General features: G+C 36.1%; 1 protein-coding gene across 1 annotated transcript in view; it reads left to right on the forward strand.

Moving 5' to 3' along the window:
* The window catches only part of STAP1 (signal transducing adaptor family member 1), a 33,484-nt gene extending 12,963 nt beyond the window's left edge, over positions 1 to 20,521 (forward strand). The window contains exons 3-9 of the mRNA XM_057726411.1: positions 1,292 to 1,405; positions 3,456 to 3,512; positions 5,933 to 6,105; positions 7,719 to 7,847; positions 16,048 to 16,117; positions 18,383 to 18,479; positions 19,975 to 20,521. Of these exons, the coding sequence (XP_057582394.1) occupies positions 1,292 to 1,405; positions 3,456 to 3,512; positions 5,933 to 6,105; positions 7,719 to 7,847; positions 16,048 to 16,117; positions 18,383 to 18,479; positions 19,975 to 20,009 (675 nt within the window). The 3' untranslated portion in view covers positions 20,010 to 20,521. The remainder of the gene's footprint in view (positions 1 to 1,291; positions 1,406 to 3,455; positions 3,513 to 5,932; positions 6,106 to 7,718; positions 7,848 to 16,047; positions 16,118 to 18,382; positions 18,480 to 19,974) is intronic.
* Positions 20,522 to 21,021: the final 500 nt, after the last annotated feature.

Below are 21,021 nucleotides of genomic sequence, written 5' to 3' on the forward strand. Positions count from 1 at the left end.
ATTACAAATATTACTGATATAAAGAATGTGCAGTACACAGTTTAAAAAATAAAATACACAATACTCTTCACTGTAACTTCCATATAGGCAATTGAATCTCACAGAATACTTTAGCTGATTTTCCTGAACCTATATCCATGGACAACTATGATTGCAATTCAATCATGATTTGACAAATAGAGTTATTTTCCAATCTGCTAGTTTCCCTAATAACTTTATTGTCATTAAATATCATATTTGACATGAATGTTGGCCAGTGTTTTTGTTTACATTAATGAGTAAGAAGAAAGTAAAGCAACAATTATGTATGTTGGAACGTTGCCCATTTGTCAATGACATGAACAACTTTGTTAAATGAGATGATTTTTGAATTATGGAAGAATATTTTGTCATTTTTTTTGTTCTGTTTACAATGAAAAGGCTTCAGACACAGCAAACTTTAAAATTTCATCTGCATTACTGACATTTTCCTCTTCACTTTCTGAAGTCTAGGCCAGAGGCCAGCAAACTGTGACCCTTGAACCAAATTTAGCCTGTGGCCTGATTTTGTGCAGTATACGAACTAAAAATATTTTTTACATTTTTAGTGTTGTTAAAAAAAACAAACAAGCAAGAATTTGCAACAAAGACTGTATGTGGTCCACAAAGCCTAAAACATTTACTATTTAGCCTTTGTATAAGAAGTTTGATGGTTCCCTTGGACAATTAACAAAACAATGAATCAAACCCTAACTTGTAATTTGTAAGATTTGCCAGTTTCCAGGGTGTAAAAATTCCCACCATGACCAATTTCAACCTATCAATGTTACCTCACTATATATGGAGTTGGAAAGAAAGGTACAGCAGCATACCTGTCACAGTACATATATAGGATTTTCACCACACAGAAACGAAGATGTGATTAAACACAAGAGCATAGAGAATGCTATGTAGTAATATAACCAGAAAAATGATGTTTTGAAATTTAATTACCTTTGTTGTTAATATAATTTATTTAATTGTATGTTTATATAATTTAACTTCTAATAATGGCTATATTTAACAAGTGGCTTGCAAAATTCCTGAAAATTTCTCAATTGGCTTTTGCAAAGTATGAGCCAGTCGAGGTCATCACCAAGTAATACATTTCCAAATGCCCTCTAGGTTGGGAAGGGGTGCCGTGCCCAGCTGAAAACGTGGATATCATGCCAAGTACACATAAGTTGAAAGCAAGATGTTATATTCCTCCCTTCTAGAACTAATATATATTACCCATGAAATAATTTAATGAGATTTCCCTTTATTTTTGCAGTTTGTTGACAAGTTAGACATAATAGACCTCACATGCCTTACTGACCAGAATTCAACTGAAAAGAATCGTGTAAAATTCACCCTTGTTTTGCCAAAAGAGGAAGTGCAATTGAAGGTGAGTGAGGAGAAGAAATTAGTCCGAAACAAGTTGTTATAACTAGCATTTACCTCTTCCAAACCTAGTGGCTGAGGTAAAGAGGAATTATTAAGAGGAGTGCCAAGTCATATTTTCTTAATATTTGTTGCCTTTTGCCAAGAGCCATGGTTTTTTAAATAGGGTTTTGAGAGGGCATGTTCACTGTTTAGTATACAAGCACATTGACACCATATACTTCTGTCCTCTGACAAAGTCAGGGACCCATCCCACCTGCTGTTTTTACAAAGTTGTTCTTTGAATTGCATCCAAGAATTTGGCATTCACTGAGTTCCTAGATGATTCTGAGATGTGTCCAACAAGATATATGGCTGGAACCATTAGACAAACTCATATTTCACAAATTGAGAGACACTCTACAAGGTAACTGGCCTGTGCTCATCAAAAATACCAGTGTAAGAAAGGCCAAAGAAAGACTGTTCCCATTTATGGAGACTATGGAGTCAAGACAACTAAATGCAATGCGTGATCCTGGATTGGATACTGGATCAGAAAACAAAACAAAAGCTATAACGAACCATTAGAAAGTTTGAATGAGAATTGTATATTAGATACACACAATTTGTGAAATATGGAATTAATCTCATAAAACTCCAAATTCCACACAGGCAGAGACCTGTTTGTTAAACTCACCGCTGAATAACCAGCACCTATAGTGGAAAATATTTTTTTCTAGAATTGGCATTGAAAGTGAGCCAGTGAAAGTCAACCAACGACACAACATAATGAGAATAACTTGCAATTGAATAAAATGTAGTTGGGTTTAACCTTGAAAGCACTGGTCATTAAGTTTTAGTGTACTAGTAATCACTTATACTTAGGAAATGTAAGCCCCCACCTCCAAACCTGTGCCTCTGAATCTGAATCTATGTTTTAAGCAACCTCCCTGGATGATTCTGATGTGGTGGTTTAGGGCACAAGGTTGGAGTCAGATGCCTAGATTTGAATTCTGGATGTTTTGTTTGTTAGTGTGTAATTGTAGGCCACTTTCTTAACCTCTTTATTGTCTTGGTTTCTTCACCCAGAAGTAAGTCTTTACTCAGATGTAACCCTCTTTCTGAGGCCTACCTATACTACTTTATTAAACTTGCAACTCTTTTCCCCTCCCCTAGCTCCTAAGGGCATTCCCAATCTCTATTAACCCTGCTCCACATTTTATTTTCTCATTTATTTCCATCTGACACAATAACATTTACTATTATGTTTATTATTTATTGTTCCTTGATAAACCCTAAACGCTATGAAAATAAGGATTTTTGTTTTATTTTCTTACATAAACCAGTAAATAGAATAGTGCCCAGAACTTAAAGGCAACGCAGTGTGTATCTGTTAAATGAATAAATCTATAAAATGAAATTTTAAAAGGAGTACTTTTGGCAAAATTGCCATGATTAGATCAACTAATAGAGTGAAGTGCTTAGAACAGTGCCACTTATAAGCACTTAATAAATGTTGGCTGTATCAGTAATATTTAGAGCTAAGAATTGGAAGTTTTTAAGGTAACTTACTAACTACTAAGGTAAGTAACTACACTGGTCCTACCTGGTTGCCTCAGCTTAAAGCCAGTTAGGGTTAAATACCAATGGAGGGAGTAACCATGAATTGATGTACTAAAGAAATAACTGTGCTAACATTTAAATTTTTTTGAGTTAAGTAAATATGTAAAATTTTACTTGTTTAATAAGCAGATTAAAGCTATGTACTTCTGTCTTCTGACAAAAGAAAACAGTATTGAAATATTTCATAAGCATAAAGGAAAATGAATTATTTCTTCCTTTTACCTGACTGTAAGTGGTTTTAAAAATACAATTGACTTTTTAAAACAATGTACTTCAATAGAAGAATATACATTTTGTCAGTCTTGCTGGGTTTTGATGGCTTACATATTTTGAGTCATATAAAACAATTATATGAAATTCTCAGGTTACCTGAAGTTGATAGAAGTATTAATGTTCATAGTCATTCAAGTCTTTTCTTGTTTGTCTTTATCTGTTTTTGTCTACATCTTTAGACCGAGAACACAGAAAGTGGGGAAGAATGGAGGGGCTTCATTCTCACCGTAACTGAGGTAGGAAGGACATTATTTTTTATTGATTCACTTATTCAACAAATATTTACTGCTTGAACACTTACTATGGACCATGCTGAGTGAAGGGGGTTGAAGTTATAACAATTGAAAAGGACAGATATAAATCCTAACATTTATTCATGAAATTTATATTTTTATTGGGTGAATGAAAAGGAGAAATAAAATATGCAAGAAAACAAATGAGATAATTTAAAATTGTGAAAATTGTTATGAAGAAAATCAACAGGGCAATGATGCTAGGTAGTGAATAACAGCGGTCAGGGAGATTTACTTTTTGGTCTTATCCTTTAGAAACAGTGGTCCTTTCTGTATTCTGATATTTGTAGCTTACATAACATCTTTTAAAAGACTTCCCAATTCCTTTTTTATTCATTTAATACATATTTATAAAATGCCGAGATGAATTTTATGAATAACACAGACAATATAACAGGAAGAGACTATCAAAAAAAGTCACCTTTCAACATTTGTTTACTGAGTCTCAAGACAAAGGGGTGCTTCTCTGTTCAACTCTGTGGCATCTTATCTAAGACAAATAGTAAGATCTAACTACTAACAGTTATAGTTAACTGTTGCAGCCATTATTTTAAATAAAGACCCTGTAGCAACTAAGAAACATGAGGTATTTCGATAATCAGCTCCATAAAGAGTACTATGTTTTCTAATACTCTTAGAGGACATGAAAAGTTTCTGTTTGTTAGGGTCAGTTAAATAGACTTTATCCAAAGCTAGTTTCTAAGTAAAGGTTTTGCATTCACATGAAATAAGCACGGCACTTTACCAAGATGGTAGATGCTGGTTCTTTCTCTCAGCCAAAAACAAGTGAAAGTTGGAGGTTCAACCACCATGTAGGAAAGTCATAGGAAGGTAGAAGAGTGGGCCCATTAGAGATGTGAAAGGCGTATTGACTTGAGGGGAGGGAGTAAGGCTGTGGGGAACTGCATTCCCTCCCTCTGTTGTGGAAAGGCATTGTTGTATGTGTAGCCTGGAACTTCTTACACCGGCATACAGGTATCCTGAAGGTGTGTGATTAGGTGTTTAGGAGTACACTAAAACCACTGGAAAAAACTAGGGGTGCATCTTACTAGAACACTAATTATACTTGACATTTTGGCCCAAAAGATTTGTTTTTAATTTTTTCCTTGAAGTAAGAATAAAAAGCATATTTTTTTTAAAAATTAAAATTACATATAGTACAGAATTAATATAAAATTCATGTGCATTTTCAAAAGATAACAATTTGCCTCAAATGTTGTGCTCTATAAATATTGTCTTTTACTATGTTCCCAGATCACTCTGTGTACACATTCATACACGCTGTTGTTAGGGCAACTTTAGTAGAAGTTTGAGAAACACAGACTATAGTTGAAAGTACAGAGACATTGCTTTTGAATTAATTAAACAGGAGTTTGAGTCCTGGTTCCACAACTTTCTAGCTATGTGACCCCATACTAGTTATTTAATCTGTCTGAGCCTGTTTTTTTAATTTGTAAAGTAGGGATGACAATACCTATCTTGTATCATTGCTGTGAGGATTTGCAATAGCAAATTTCATACACACACACACACGTTGTAAAATATGAACAATAGGAATTAATAAGACAATGTGTAAATAGAAAATGAAGTTAAATGTTTTTTTCCCACACTCTAAAGGACTTTCCTATACATCCCCTGGAAAGCGTGCATCCAGTCTGGAGATCAAGGTGATAATCAGACGTGGCTGCCTCAAAATATAGGCCAGGTAGTGTCACATAAAGAAAAACACTCTACCATTTAGAATGTAACTTCCAAGAGTACATAGTTGGTCATAAATGATCAGGAGAATACAGGTGACTCAACCCAAACACATTTCTAGAAAAGACTAAAACAAAAAACAATAGACCAGTATCAATCCTGATTCTGAAAATTCAAGTGAAAATCTGAAATATAAACACAAACACACCAAAGTATAGGCCTCTACTTGTTGATTCTCAAGTCATCTAACGAATAGTTCCATCTCAACCTCATGTTGCCATATGGTTGGTGGAGCTTATTCCAGGTTATCTGTGTGATAGCTGGGCAACTTGCAGGTGCTCTAGGACTTTTCTGGCAGTGAGATCCAGTGAGTTCAGAATAGGAAATGAGAGGTTTGTTGCTGATTCAAACTTGTGGTGCTAGGTGGGTATACTTAGCTTTGGACTACACCAAAAGGAATGTTTCCTGGAAGAAGACCAGGCATCCTGTGTAGGTTCTAGCTGATTTAGAGGTTGTTCTAAGACACCAAGATACTCTATTCATGACCCTATCCATCCATCTCTGTCAGGTAACTGAAACTTCTAAGGACCAGAACAGGCTCATCTTTGCTAAAACCACTTAGTTATTCTGCTTTCTTGTTTGCCTACTGCTTTAATTGGTTTCAGCTGTCAGTTCCCCTGCATGTGTCACTCCTTCCTGGGCAAGTAATTAGACTGCATGAAGTCCTAGAAAGAGAAAAGAAAAGGAGGATTGAGACAGAGAGGACATCAAGTTCATCTCCGGAAAAAGGGAAGGAACCATCTGAAGATTATGTGGATGTATTGAACCCAATGCCAGCGTAAGTGCACCATGAACTCCAGTTTACTTCTTAGATTATTAAAATTAATTTCTAATTATCAAGGAGAGTTAGTTATTGGACTCGTTAAACTGGGGACAGTAAGCTGTCTTGTGGTTATATCTCTGAGTACATGCCACATTTCCTCTTCTATGTCATATCAACAAAATGCAAAATGCAGATTTGAACAAAGCCTCTTACCACACAGGAAATCCCCTTCCACCCACACCTTTAGACTAAATAAATCTTTTTCCAAAGAACAAGCCTAAATAAAACTGCTATGTAGAAGGAAGGAAAAGATGTTTTTTACCATGCAACTCTATGATTGACTGAGTTTCTATCAGGAAATTATACCAAAGATTTAAAATACCTGAATGCTTTATTCAATTGATCAATCAATGATTAGTCTTGAGCTTGTACTTTGAGGAAGACACCACGTAAAGTGGCAAGGTGTTGTTGGAAATGAAGAGGCACAGAACATCCTGAAGTCAGCAACAGCCTACATTTGTTTTTTAACTCTTATAGTGTTGAAAGGTGTGACTATGAATCCTGGAATCTTCATCTTCTTATCAGTGAAACTTGTCCTGGTACCACCTTTGACATCAGATTCTGATGTGTACTCTATTTGTACTACAGTTGCTAAAACCTGCTAGTCATCCCTCTTAGCTGAAACCAGGATCAACCGATAGACTGACAGATTAAAAGTAACATAGACTGCTTCCTTTTCTTTTTTTGCTCAATAAAACAAGCAATACATGTTTATTACAGATAAATAAAAAGATTAAAATCATTCCTTATCCCACCACTCAGAGATATTCTCTTTCAACATCCTGGTGTACTGTATATCCTGCCAAATTTTTTTCTGTTGAAAAAACAGACTTTTCATTGACAATAATATTTACTATGAAATAAGAAGTGCAAAAAAAAAAGTAATTTCTTAAAAACTTTACACATAAAAATGCCACCAATGCCATCAGAAAGCCATATTATATCAAAAGAGTGAATTCAGGCATACCCTTAAATGTGTTATTTAAAACAGAGATCATAGAGGAGCACCTGTATTTTATATATATATATAAATGGTGCTAGGTGGGTATACTTGGCTTTGGACCAGACCAAAAGGAATGTTTCTTGGAAGATCAGGCACCCTATACATATATATATATATATATATATATATATATATATATATATATATATAGGGGGGTGGGTGGGGGGTTGTATCTCTGAAATGAAACCACCAACAAATATTATTTATCCAAGAGCCTATTATAAACTGAGACTGGGGATATACTGTTAATTTTTGTCTTAGACTTTTCAAGCGGTAATGGTAAATATGTACTGATCAGTAGATACACTTTCAGGTCTTCATTGTTTAAAAAGAAAGAGGCTTTGGAGGAATAAGGGAAGGATGGCCTTAAGTATAAGCACACTCGCAATGGCACAGGCTTGTAGTGACAGTAATAATTATTATATTGCATTAACTGTAATAACAAAGCTGGAAATTTTAAGAAAAGTTAACTATAGCTCTTAGAGTTATTTTAGTAGCATTTTTTCAAGTAATGGTCTTCATCATTTAAAAAAAAATTCTGATTTTTATCTCACCTCATCTGTAGATGTTTTTATACAGTGTCCCGGAAAGAAGCAACTGAGATGCTTGAGAAGAACCCTTCCTTGGGAAATATGATCCTGAGACCTGGTAGTGACAGCAGAAACTATTCCATCACCATCCGGCAGGAGATAGAGTATGTTTAATTTAAAAATGTATGAAATTGTTAAAAGCATGATATCACTTTAGAAAGCAAAGTCACACAAGTTCAGATCAGCACCTGTTATGTATTTCATTGGGGATAAAAATGTGAACACAAGAATAGGGAGGGAATGTTATATAAACAATGCTAAAGACAGCCAAAGCTAATAATTGTAGTAGGGAAGAAGAATGAGCAAATTACTTTGGTCCTGGATATAGTTCTAATTATTTGTTCGCTCATTCATTTTAACAAATATTTATTGAGCAACTGTGAGCCAAGTAATACTCTAGGTACTGAGGGTACAGCAGTGAACAAAACAATACCCCTGGTTTAATGTGTCTATATTCTTGTAAGGTCACACATACTATAAATAAATACATAACTAAAAATATCATGCATATAATGATAAGGTGTACAGAAGTAAAATAAAGCAGGATGGTGGATATGGGAACTCTCAGAGGTGATATAGAGAAATTTTTTTCTGGTTGCTGTTGTTTTACTATAGAGTGGTCAAGGAAGGCCTCCTTTGTTAACTGACACTTAAGCAGAGACCTGAAGGAAGTGAGGGAACAAACCATACCAATACCTAGGACAAGAGCATTTCAAGCAGCCACTGCAGAAGGCTAGGGGCAGGAGAATGCTTGGGTTGTTCAAAAACAAGAGGCCACTGTGACTACAATGGGTGAGCAAGGAGAAAGAGGTAGGAGATGTGATTCCAGAGGTGGGGGTAGGGCTGACGGCTCTAAGCCCTACCAGTCATTGTAGGGAAAAGGGTTATACTGTAAGTGACATGAGAAGCCACCAGCCTCTGATGAATAAAGAAGTGACATAATCTGACTTTAAGAAGAATCACTTAGGAGCCTCTTGTTAAGGTTAATAATTTCTTTCTAGTGAAATGGTTGACCTTTGATAAAGTTAGTAACACTTATATGCAAAAGTTGATTTTTCTGTGTAGTGAGAGTGGTTGTATCTTTTAAAGTCTACTCCATCTCTCAGTCTATAAAAAATTGCATTTCAATAGGGACACTGGCTTAGTTAACATTTTTACAACTGATAATATAATTACTTTTTTATTTTGTTATTTTTCTTATTTTTAATTTTTTAAAAATTTATTTTTTTGGGGATACACCAAGTTCAATCATCTGTTTTTATACACATGTCCCTGTATTCCCTCCCTCCCTCGACTCCCCTCCACCCTCCCCGTCCCAGTACTCTAAGGCATCATCCATCCTCGAGTTGAACTCCCTTCGTTATACAGCAGCTTCCCACTGGCTATCTATTTTACAGTTGGTAGTATATATATGTCTATGCTACTCTCTCACTTCGTCTCAGCTTCCCCTTCACCCCCCGCCCCCCCAAACCTCGAGTTCTCCAGTCCATTCTCTGCATCTGCATCCTTGTTCTTGTCTTGTCACTGAGTTCATCAGTACCATTTTTAGATTCCATATATATGAGTTAGCATACAATATTTGTCTTTCTCTTTCTGACTTACTTCACTCTGTATGACAGACTCTAGGTCTATCCACCTCATTACATATAGCTCCATCTCATTCCTTTTTATAGCTGAGTAATATTCCATTGTATATATATGCCACATCTTCTTTATCCATTCATCTGTTGACGGGCATTTAGGTTGCTTCCATGTCCTGGCTATTGTAAATAGTGCTGCAATAAACATTATGGTACATGTTTCTTTTGGGATTATGGTTTTCTCTGAGTATATACCCAGGAGTGGGATTACTGGATCCTATGGTAGTTCTATTTGTAGTTTTTTAAGGAACCTCCAAACTGTTTTCCATAGTGGCTGTACCAACTTACAGTCCCACCAACAGTGCAGGAGAGTTCCCTTTTCTCAACACCCTCTCCAACATTCGTTGTTTCCAGATTTTGTGATGATGGCCATTCTGATCGGTGTGAGGTGACACCTCATTGTGGCTTTGACTTGCATTTCTCTGATGATTAGTGATATTGAGCATGTTTTCATGTGTTTGTTGGCCATCTGTATGTCTTCTTTAGAGAAATGTCTATTTAGGTCTTCTGCCCAGTTGTGGATTGGGTTATTTGCTTTTTTGGTATTAAGCTGCATGAGCTGCCTGTATGTTTTGGAGGTTAATCCTTTGTCCGTTGTTTTGTAGGCAACTATTTTTTCCCATTCTGAGGGCTGCCTTCTAGTCTTGCTTAGGGTTTCTTTCACTGTGCAAAAGCTTTTAAGTTTCATGAGGTTCCATTTGTTTATTCTTGATTTTATTTCCATGATTCTAGGAGGTGGGTCCAAAAGGATCTTGCTTTGATGGATATCATAGAGTGTTCTGCCTATATTTTCCTCTAGGAGTTTTATAGTGTCTGGCCTTACATGTAGGTCTTTAATCCATTTCGAATTTATTTTTGTGTATGGTGTTAGGAAGTGTTCTAATTTCATTCTTTTACATGTAGCTGTCCAATTTTCCCAGCACCACTTATTGAAGAGGCTGTCTTTTTCCCATTGTATATTCGTGCCTCCTTTGTCAAAGATAAGGTGCCCATATGTGTTTGGGCTTACTTCTGAGTTCTCTGTTCTATTCCATTGATCTTCCTTTCTATTTTTGTGCCAGTACCATACTGTCTCGATCACTGTGGCCTTATAGTATAGTTTGAAGTCAGGAAGCCTGATTCTACCAACTCCATTTTTCCTTCTCAAGATTGCTTTGGCTATTTGGGGTCTTTTGCGTTTCCATACAAATCGTAAGATTTCTTGCTCTAGTTCTGTGAAAAATGCCATTGGTAATTTGATCGGGATTGCACTGAATCTGTAAATTGCTTTGGGTAGTACAGTCATTTTCACGATGTTGATTCTTCCAATCCAGGAACATGGTATGTCCCTCCATCTGTTTGTGCCGTCTTTGATTTCTTTCAGCAATGTCTTAAAGTTTTCTGCATATAGATCTTTTGCGTCCTTAGGCAGGTTTATTCCTAGGTATTTTATTCTTTTTACAACTGATAATACAATTAAAATATAGAGATTTTTCTCCTAAATGAAAATATTCAGTACATGATTATCTTCCATATAAGAGCTTAAACAAAACTTTGATTCTTGAATTTCCCATTCTTTCTGGGGAAAATTTTTTTTTTAGCTATAATGCATCTATGAATTGATCTATTGATCCATATATAATATCAATAATTCTAAATAGATTAAATATGAAGACATTGAATAAAGGCAGTAAAAAGAAAACAGTCACAGGACAAAATTTAAATTATGGCATATGGCTGCAATGCTAGTAAGAGCTATAACCCAAGAAGCTTCATTCACTTGCCAGTGACTTCATATAAACAGAGACTTGTCTTTATACATTAGCTGTGTGGCAAGAATGTTAGATGGTAAATCATATCCTGATTCTGTGTGTGAAGTAAGAGAATCTGTGTTTGTGTGTGCATGTGTGTTTGCTTGTGTGTGTGTGTGTGTGTGTGTATTTTTCCACAATGAATATCTATGTCAGCTTAATTATCTTGTGCTTTCATTATTTTTTCTGTTTATTATAGGCTAACATTTGGAATTAATGGATTTTCAACTAATATGGTAGCATATCATGGATTATTCAGTTTTAATTTACTTGATTTATAATTTAATTGGCTATCTTGAAACAAGTCCAGAAGAAACAAAAGTTACAACTGCCATTAAATATCAGTGAACTTATAAGAACTCCTGGGAGAAGAGAGAATTTTTCTATTTAGTATATCCTGGTCAAGGAGCCTGTCCTTTTTTAGGATTTAGGAAATTGAATATCACACAAAATATGGAATGCCTTTAACTGTTTACTTCCACTTTTAAAAATAAGAGTATACAAAATTTATCTCACATACCATCCCATTTTACAAAATGAGAAAATGAAACCTGCAGAGGGCAGCAACCTGCCCAAAGTTACATAGCTGAACCCAGGTCCACGGAGGTGGCTCCTGAGCCCACCTCTTACCTGTGGAGCATCTGATCAGGGCAGTGACTGGATGGAGCCAGTCTCAGCTAGGAGCTGGCTCAAGAGGGTGGGGGTGGGGGAGGCAGGCACCCTAAGTCTCTGGCCTTTCTCCATCAGTCCATAAACTTGGCACAGAGACTAGAGGAATTGTTAGCATCAAATCTGAAGCTGAGACTGCCATATTTCAAATCCTAGCTATGACAAACCAAACACTCCATATCTGCCCCGCTCCTGCCAAACCCACTCCCCACCCCCAACCACTGTCCTGGGTAGGTACACACTTTGGGTTACTTTCCCCTTTTTCTACATATGTTTGTCCCACAATTATTATATAGCATTGTTTTATGCTTTTAAGTTTTATGGAAATGATATATTGTACTCACCAATTCACAACTTCATGTTTACCCTGAGGACATGCTTTTGGAATAGTCCATATTGTCACCTGGAGATCTTATCCTCTTGTGTGTCACTATTTAACTCTTCTTTAATGCCCTTCAATAATGTTTTATAAAATTTTAAATAAAGTACTGCATATCTTTTGCTGGATTTTATTCTGAGCCACCTTAAGGTTTAGTAAATGGAATTTTAAAAAATTTTAATAAAATAATTCTTAATTAGCAAAAAAATTTATCTCACAGGTTTTTTAAAAAAGAAATTTAATCTAACTCCTTGAAAGTTAAATTAGATCACACAAGAAAGTGATTAGCTTGTATCTTTCATACTCTTCTTTTCTTGGTTGGATTGAATGTTTGATCCATTTGCATGTGAACCCTGTGCTACTGTTCTGCATGAAACGAACAAAATCCTGAGATCTAATGGCTGTTTAAAGACTGTATATTTCCTGCACAATAGCAGCAAGATCTCTTTTAACATAGTCTAAATTAGTCCAACTTTTGATTTGCATTTTCCGTACGAGTGACCTATGAGAAATAACAGCATTTTCTGTTGTAAATACAGGTTGTGACCAAAGCAATGAGTTTCTATACTTAGGATATGAATTTAACATCACAGTTTTTATTCATATTGTATTTAAATTATATTTAACCTCACTAGAAAGAGTCTGGCAAAGGAGTTCATATAAAAAGTACATACGTCTAATTTTAGTAAACATACTTCCAGTTTAAATTCACATAGAAATTCATGCTTGTACAGCTGATGGTCATAAAAGTTTATAACATTTCATAAAACTGATCATCCCTCCACTCTCAAGAAAAGTTTATATTTAGAAACCAAGGAGTGACGTACAGTGGTTAAACTAGAGCATTGTAACACTGGAGTCAGTATGTGTGTATTTAAGCTTTGGGGAATAGTTTATATCTGAAAGTGTCTAGGAAAAATTTTAACTGTTTTTTGCATAAATATTCCTTAGGAGCCAGGTGTATCTATGATGTTAAGGATTATCATATGTGTTCTCTAATGCCTCCAAATAGATCATTTAGAATGCCTGGATTTAATATCTTCTGTTCAACAGATCACAATTTTAAAGAATAGCAATTGTAGAGAGTAGTAGAAGTTTAGCTTGTTTGACTGTAGCGCTTAATGTAAAGACTTTGGCAGAAACTCAGACCATTAGGAAGCACCTGTTTTACCCAAAAAACCAATTCACTCTTACAGGTTTTAGGAGAAGTGTTCAGCCATGCAAGTTTAGACTAGTGTGTCTGGTAAAACACTAGCTGAAAAGGGCAAGTTGGTTTACAAAGCAGTACTTGAAAGTAAAATTATCTCCATCTGTTAACAAATCACCTGTGGGAGGAAAGATTATAGTTCTCAGGAAGAAGCAAAAGTCATTCAATGGCAAATTATCAGGTGACTCCTCTCTTGATGTAAGATATCATCCACCTTCACCTAGCCAGTGATGTGTGAATTCATAAGACATAAAGCTATTTTTACAACAAACTTCATAATTTGGTTTTGCTTTCTTAAAATTGTTATGAGTACATGGCAAGCTAGAAGTATAAACACTTTGAAAAGCCATTAGCCAATAAAGCAATAGAAAATATTTACCCAAAATTCATTCCTCTGCAAAAACTGGGGTCAGAAGCTAGGAACAGCATTTTTAAGGCCATATTTTAACATATTTAAGGCTATATATATATATATATATATATATATATTTAAAGACAGGTTCCTTCTTTTTGAGGTCATAATCAGGAAACCTCAATATAGCAAATTTTATCAATCTAGTATTTATTTTCCCCCGCTCTCTTTATTCCTTTGGAAAAACAAAATATGAAAGAAAAGTACAGGTCTGAAATGAGAGTTGAAACCTAAGCAACTTCAATGGAATGTTTTTTTTCTACCTTATTTATTTTCTGTCTCAGAACTTAGTCCTATTAGTCAAAAGTTCCAAGGGACTGTTAACTTTTGCTTTTCCTACCACAGCTTTGCCATGGCTGATGATGGTGATGATGATATGACAGCTATTATTAACAACATTGTCCCCACTTACGGGGTACATTTGTGGGTGCTCTGTTGAGTGCCTGACAAACATCTCCTTCAGGCACAATATAAACTGAGACAGACAGTATTTTCCATGTTTTACAAGTGAAGAAGATGAGACAGAAACTACTAAGTTAAAACAATGCATTTAAAAAGTAGTAAAAAAGAATTATAATTTACTGAGCGTCTACATGTGACAGACAGTATACCATACTAAAGATTTTTCAAACATTAAGTCACAACAGCACTGTGAAACAGACATCCTCTCTCCATTTCCATTTTATAGATGAAGAAATGAGGCTCAGAGAGTTCACACAGCAGAACCAGAATTTGGACGCAGATCTTTCTGGTTATAAAGGCCATGGCCTTCAAGCTTTCTATCAGTCTTCCAAGGAATAATAATCACTTATTTCATACGAATAAAGGAATTCTAGTGGGAATTGGTGAGGGTTTTCAAAAGTATGATTATAAAGGTCTTTTGATGTAGGGATAAAGATAAAGCCAGAGCCAGCCACCCCAAAAGAGGGTACTTGTAGGATCTCCTCTGTCCAAAAGTTTCCTTCACTAGCCTGTGACTGATTCCTGAAGGTTCAGCACAAGGGAATAATTTTTGTTTTTCCTTAGGAGGGAAGAGAGTTGGTTAAGTTTTATCCCAGGTTTCGAGAATGAAGCTCTAGAGTAAGTGACTGGAAAAAATTATTAGCTGTTTTCCAACGTGATATTCAATTAAGAGACGATTCGGATATTACAGTAGATGACGAAAGAGTCCCTTAAGTAGAACTGTAGTTCAGTCTCAGAGGAATGTGACCTGGAAATGGAGAGAGGATGATGAAAAAGAACATGGGAGGCCCTGTAGACAAACTTAACCTAATAAACAATTTTGCTTAGGCAGCTTCTGTAAACTGGACAGATGTTGAATTAGTTTGTCTTTCAAGCAATGGAGGAGTAATAAATGCTATTAACTTTTCAACATTAGAAAAAGTCTTGGTCTTGACACTGCTGCCATATGAGTCAAGGCAAACATATTGATTTCTGCTCTCAGTATAAATTAGTTCTAGCAAATAGCACTATTAGATGGGATCCTAATATTTAAAAAATTCAGTTGTATAAATATTCATTGTGTGCCTAATGCTAGAGTACAAAAGTGAATTGAATGTGCTCCTTATTCTTAAGCAGTTCTAGTCAAAAAATACCATGTGTCTAGGGTGGTAATAACTTAGAGTGTTGTGTGACTACAGAAGAGGAAAACATTAGGATTCATCTACTATACTTGCATTCTCACTTATATATTCGTATAGTACCTAACACTTAACCATTTTCCATATCTTTAAGTCAGTCCTGAAGTTAGCAGATAATCCAAGGTAGTATATGACTAGCAGGAAGCACAGCCATTGAGGGCATTCTGATTGGAATAGTGATGAAGAAAGTAATTTGCTTTCAGTAATTCTACTTCCCTTTTAATATAAAGGATACATATTTGATTGTATATGCCTACGTAGGATTTTACAGTGTTGTCTATTTTTAAATTACCGGCATTTAAAAAAATAGCTTTTGCCTGATTTTCAGTTCTTGATTCCTTTTTTTTCACCTTGGTTATTCTTTCTCATTCATCCACTCAATAATGACCCAGGTTTCCTATATCCCTAATGTATAAACCCCTAAAAGGAGACATAGGAAACTAGAGTAATGGGAACATAGTTTTACCATACAGGTGATATTTTATAGTCACATTAGTTTGATTTGATCCAATAGTATACTCAAATGAAGATGAACTTTTAATGGTTTTTTTTTTTTTTTTTTTTTAGCATGCCAAGAATCAAGCACTACAAAGTGACGAGTGTAGGGAAAAACTACACTATTGAATTGGAAAAACCTGTAAGTAACTATTTCCTTGTTGATTTAATTTTCTCCTGCTTCCACCCAAACCTACCTTACAGAATTCAGATTAAGGTGGAAAAGCAGAATCCTTGCCGAGGAACATAGTGCTGGCAAAAAACAGCTATGTTAAAGGGCAAAGTTAGCAGACATCCAGGGTGAGAACTGAGATGCAAGAGCAGGTAGATGAGGCAGAGTAGATCATCTGTTATCAAATCTGTCCATTTCTTTCTCTGAAAATCTTTATCAACATAGTTATCTTAGAGAGAGAAAAATATTTTTGTTAAGCATCTATTTTGCATCCTCCAATGAGAGTTATGTAAGTATTCCAATGTGCTTATTTCTAATGGAAAAAAAAAAGCTTTAAATGCCTGGTCCTTTAATACCCACCATGCAGAAGTTCAGAAATTCCTCTCTTAATAGTAACAAGTAGTGAAGAAAGGATTTGTTCCTTGTCTTCAACCCCTCTGCTACTCAATCTGACTTATAGTCATAACCATTCGATACTATGTTAGGCATACAGCCAAATACTTTACATACACCACCTAATTTAATCTTTATCATTACCCTGAGATAACACTTACTATACAGGGAGAAAAACTGGTATTTACACTGGTTTCAGCCAATGAGAATGAAATAATGTGGCCTATAGTCCAGGATGCTGGGGAAAGGGAGTATCTGTGATCTTAGGCTGCAGTGGTGGGAAGACTGGGTCAGGAAAGTGCTACCACTTAAATGGAAACCATGGGTCTTGAAGAGGTTTATGATATCGTCTCTAAAACTGAGCTCTTACTTCCTCACCTCTCCAGGCCCATTGTCTTGATCAGAGAAAGGGAGTGTAGTGTTGAATTTCTTATGTTCTGACCATAACCCTTAGAATGCAGACCTTTACCAAGAGCAAGGCAGCTGCTGCTTCATACACCCCACTTACATCTTTGCCATAAATGCCTCCCAGAGATTGTCAGTGCTCATGCCCATGCCTGACTGGACTTTTTTTTTTAGAAATTCTAATGAAGGAAACAGAGCATTAGATTGCTGAAGGATAATCCAAATAACCAAGTGACTGGAAGCAATGGTCGGGGAGGAATAATGTGCCTCTGTAACTGGTGAACTGGGGCTCATTTATCTGTCATTAGCCCCAACTGTCCCCAGTGTACAGAAAGCTGACAGCCTGGATTATTCTTTCACCTTCCATACTTCCTAATCCTACCCCTCAGTGAGGTTGTCATTTTGTGAACTCTTTTTCCTCCTTAAGGTTACCAGGGATATTCAGGTTTAACCTGATTTTACTTGCCTAAAAATATTGGTTTGGGGGGTAGCAGGACATTTCTGTTACTCCTAGCCAAGTAAATTATCCTCTTACAATGAAATATTAAAATCCTAAATTCTCTGGCTTTAAAGGGGTCTTTAGGTTCAAGCAGAAGAAACCAATTATGGCTAACTTAAGCAAAAAAGAATTTAAGAACATAGGAAGTGCATAGAATGACTGGAAGGCTAGAAAACCTTCAGGGAGTAGGAAGAGTTACTTGTGCTAAGCATCATCTGATTAGGAATCTCCTTTCCTGCTCCTCTACTCCAGTTCAAATTTCAGGAAGGGAGCTTTTTGGGCCTAACTTGAATCATATTCTCATGCAGTAACTGGGAAAGAGCAGAGTATCTAATTATTGTCCACCAAATTGTACACAATAGGGGTAATTACAAAGGGGTAATTTCTTTTTTTAAAAAATTTATTATTATTTGGCTGCGTTGGGTCTTTGTTGCTGTGCACAGGCTTTCTCTAGTTGTGGCGAGCAGGGGCTACTCTTCATTGAGGTGCATGGGCTTCTCATTGCAGTGGCTTCTTTTGTTGTGGAGCACAGGCTCTAAGCACATGGGCTTCAGTAGTTGTGGCTTGCAGGCTCTAGACCGCAGGCTCAATAGTTGTGGCACAGGGGCTTAGTTGCTCTGTGGCATGTGGGAATCTTCTCGGACCAGGGATTGAACCCATGTCCCCTGCACTGGCAGGCAGATTCTTAACCACTGTGCCACCAGGGAAGTCCCCAAAGGGGTAATTTCTTAATAGGGAATTAGATATGGTTATGAAGGAGAAATAAAGTGCATGTGTAAGTAAAACCTTGGCCATTCAGTAAGCTACTGAAGTGAGGAATTGACACAGTTTTCCGGAGGATAGGAAATACACAGTAATCTCCATTAAATTTCATTTGAGTTTTCTCTTACTGTCTTTACACAGGTGACACTGAGCCTTCTCTCATTCTCTTTATACAGGTAACACTCCCGAATCTTTTCAGCGTCACTGATTATTTCGTGAAGGAGACTCGAGGAAATTTACGACCATTTATATATTCAACTGATAAAACCCTTGGTATGTTCTTAACTTCAGTGCTACATTAAAGAAAACAAAACAACAACAAAAAATCCTATATATGATTTGTAATACCAACCAGGTAGGATTATATAGTTTAGCCTTTAAATTTATATATTTGGAAATCATTTCGCCACTGACCCTGTGAAAATAAGAGGAGTACCAACAAATCCTGGTGGATACAGTATAGGCCCACTCTAGAGAAAAAAAACCCTGAGGCATGTATTGTGACTACTAACTTCATTCCATCATTCTAGTCAACTTTATAAAACAAATTTGATGAGAAGAAAACCATATAGAGTCACGGAAACCAAACAGGGCATTTAAAGGTATGGTCTGTCAACAATGTCAGATACTTGAGACAGATGAAAATGGATGAGGATTAAAGGGACACTATGGGATTGGCCATCAGGCAACAGATGACTTGAGAGAGCAGTCTTGTTCCACTGTAAAGGCATAAGGCAGAGTGTAAGATAACAAGGAGTGAGTGGGTGGTTAGGAACTACAGATAAAGATCATAGTTAGGATTGGCTGTGGGGCCCCTTGTTCAAGAATCATTAAGAATTTCAAAACAGTGGTAGCAGACCATTAAACCAAGCATGGGACCCAGTGTAAGTACACAGTTCACAAGACCACAAAGCTGGCCCTGTTTGCAGTCCAGTTTTTGGTAAAGTAGGGCAGGCTGGATGTGACAGTTTCTCTCCATCCTTTGAAACAATCCCTGGTACTCATGGTCACTTGACAAGCTGTAAACTGGAGAGAAAAAATATCTCCAGCTTGTTTGGATTCACTTATCAAAAGAAGTCCCTGTTCCTACAAATTATGAGGCAAAACAACTTGGTCTGGTTACCTGTTATCAGGGCATATCTGGAAAATCTCACTAATTAAAAGAACAGCAATTTTTAAAGGTCCAAGTTTTAAAACACTGGTATGACTCTTGTGATGACAAATAATTTTAATAAACTCAGTTTGAGGGAACTTTAGAAAATTATCCATTATAGTGTCTCACTCTGTATAGGAATCACCTGCAGACTCAATACAGAAAACATCTCTAGGATGTGATGATTCAGCTTGTTTGTAAATTCCTAATAATAGCCATCTCATTGATTTTTTGAGGCAGCATAGTTCACTTTTGGTCAGCTGTCATTTTAGAGAATTATTCCTGACTATTGAGTTTGAAACATTCTTCCTTTAACTTATACATATTAATCCAACTTTTGGCTTTAAAACAATACATGGTTTTAAAAAGCCCATCAAATTGCCACCATGTCCTCTCTTAGTCTCCTTTTGTCATCTATGAATTATTGGTCCTGTCAGCTCTCTCCCTCTCATCTTTGACCTTCTCTATCTTAAAACATAACCACAAAGGATGAAGATGTTATTATAGATATGTCAGCATAATACACTGCCTGGGCTTTATGCAGGAAAATACCCCCTAAAAGAAATCTCTGAGAATGTGGTATTAATATGCTTTTCTTTTCTTTTCCCCCTCTAGAGACAAAAGGATTTCCTGTAACGTCTTTAAAATAATTAAAAAACAAACAACAAAAAAAAACAGGGGTGGGGGAATCCAATATAATTTGCCTCCTCCATGAATGCTATTGTGTCAGTTATATAATGCTGTGTAACAAACCTCCCCTAAAACATGGTGGTTAAATCAACAACCATTTTATTTGCTCACGACAGTGCACATCAGCCATTTGGACTGGATTCAGTTGGACATTTCTTCTGTTAGTCTCACTTGGTGTCATTTACAGGACTGTAACCAGCTGGTAGCTTGGCTGGAGCTGGATGGTCCAAGTTGGCCTCATTTACACATCTGGTGCTGGTGGTCATCCAGGGCTGGCTGAACCACTCTCTTCACGTGGTCTCTAATCCTGGAGGAGGTTAGCCCATGTTCTCTCACATGAGAACTCGGAGTAGTTAAGAAGGGAAGGGTAGCTGCATGTCCGTGGGCTAGGAATTCTTAGTGTTGAGAATATAGTATGGTCCTCTTAGAGCTTTTAATATGCGAGAAGCTGTGAACTGAATAAATAATTCCAAGTGTGATATATCTTATGTACAGGGGTTTTCTTCCTTTTAAAAATATTTAATTTGCATAAATAAAATTCACTTTTTGGTGTATAGTTCTATGAGTTTTGACAACTATCACCACAATCAAGATACAGAAAGTTCTATCACCTCAAAAAAAGTCCTAATGTTCTTCCTTTTTAGTCAATCCTTCTTCTCATACGCAATCCCTGGCAACCACTGATGTTTTCCATTGCTATAGTTTAGCATTTTTCCAGAATGTCATATAAGTGGAATCACAGTATGGAACCTTCTGAGACTGATTTCTTTAACTCATTATAATGTATAGATTTACACAAGTGTTGTGTACTAGAGCTCACTCTTTTTTATTTATGAATACTATTTTACTGTAGAGAGGTATCAGCTTGTTTATCCATTCACCAATTTAAATATATTAGGATTGTTTTCAGTTTTACACAATCATTAAGCTATGTAAATATTCATATACAGATTTTTGTGTGAAGTAAGTCTT

This window comes from Hippopotamus amphibius, chromosome 3, assembly GCF_030028045.1.
Source record: "Hippopotamus amphibius kiboko isolate mHipAmp2 chromosome 3, mHipAmp2.hap2, whole genome shotgun sequence".
Classification (NCBI taxonomy): domain Eukaryota; kingdom Metazoa; phylum Chordata; class Mammalia; order Artiodactyla; family Hippopotamidae; genus Hippopotamus; species Hippopotamus amphibius.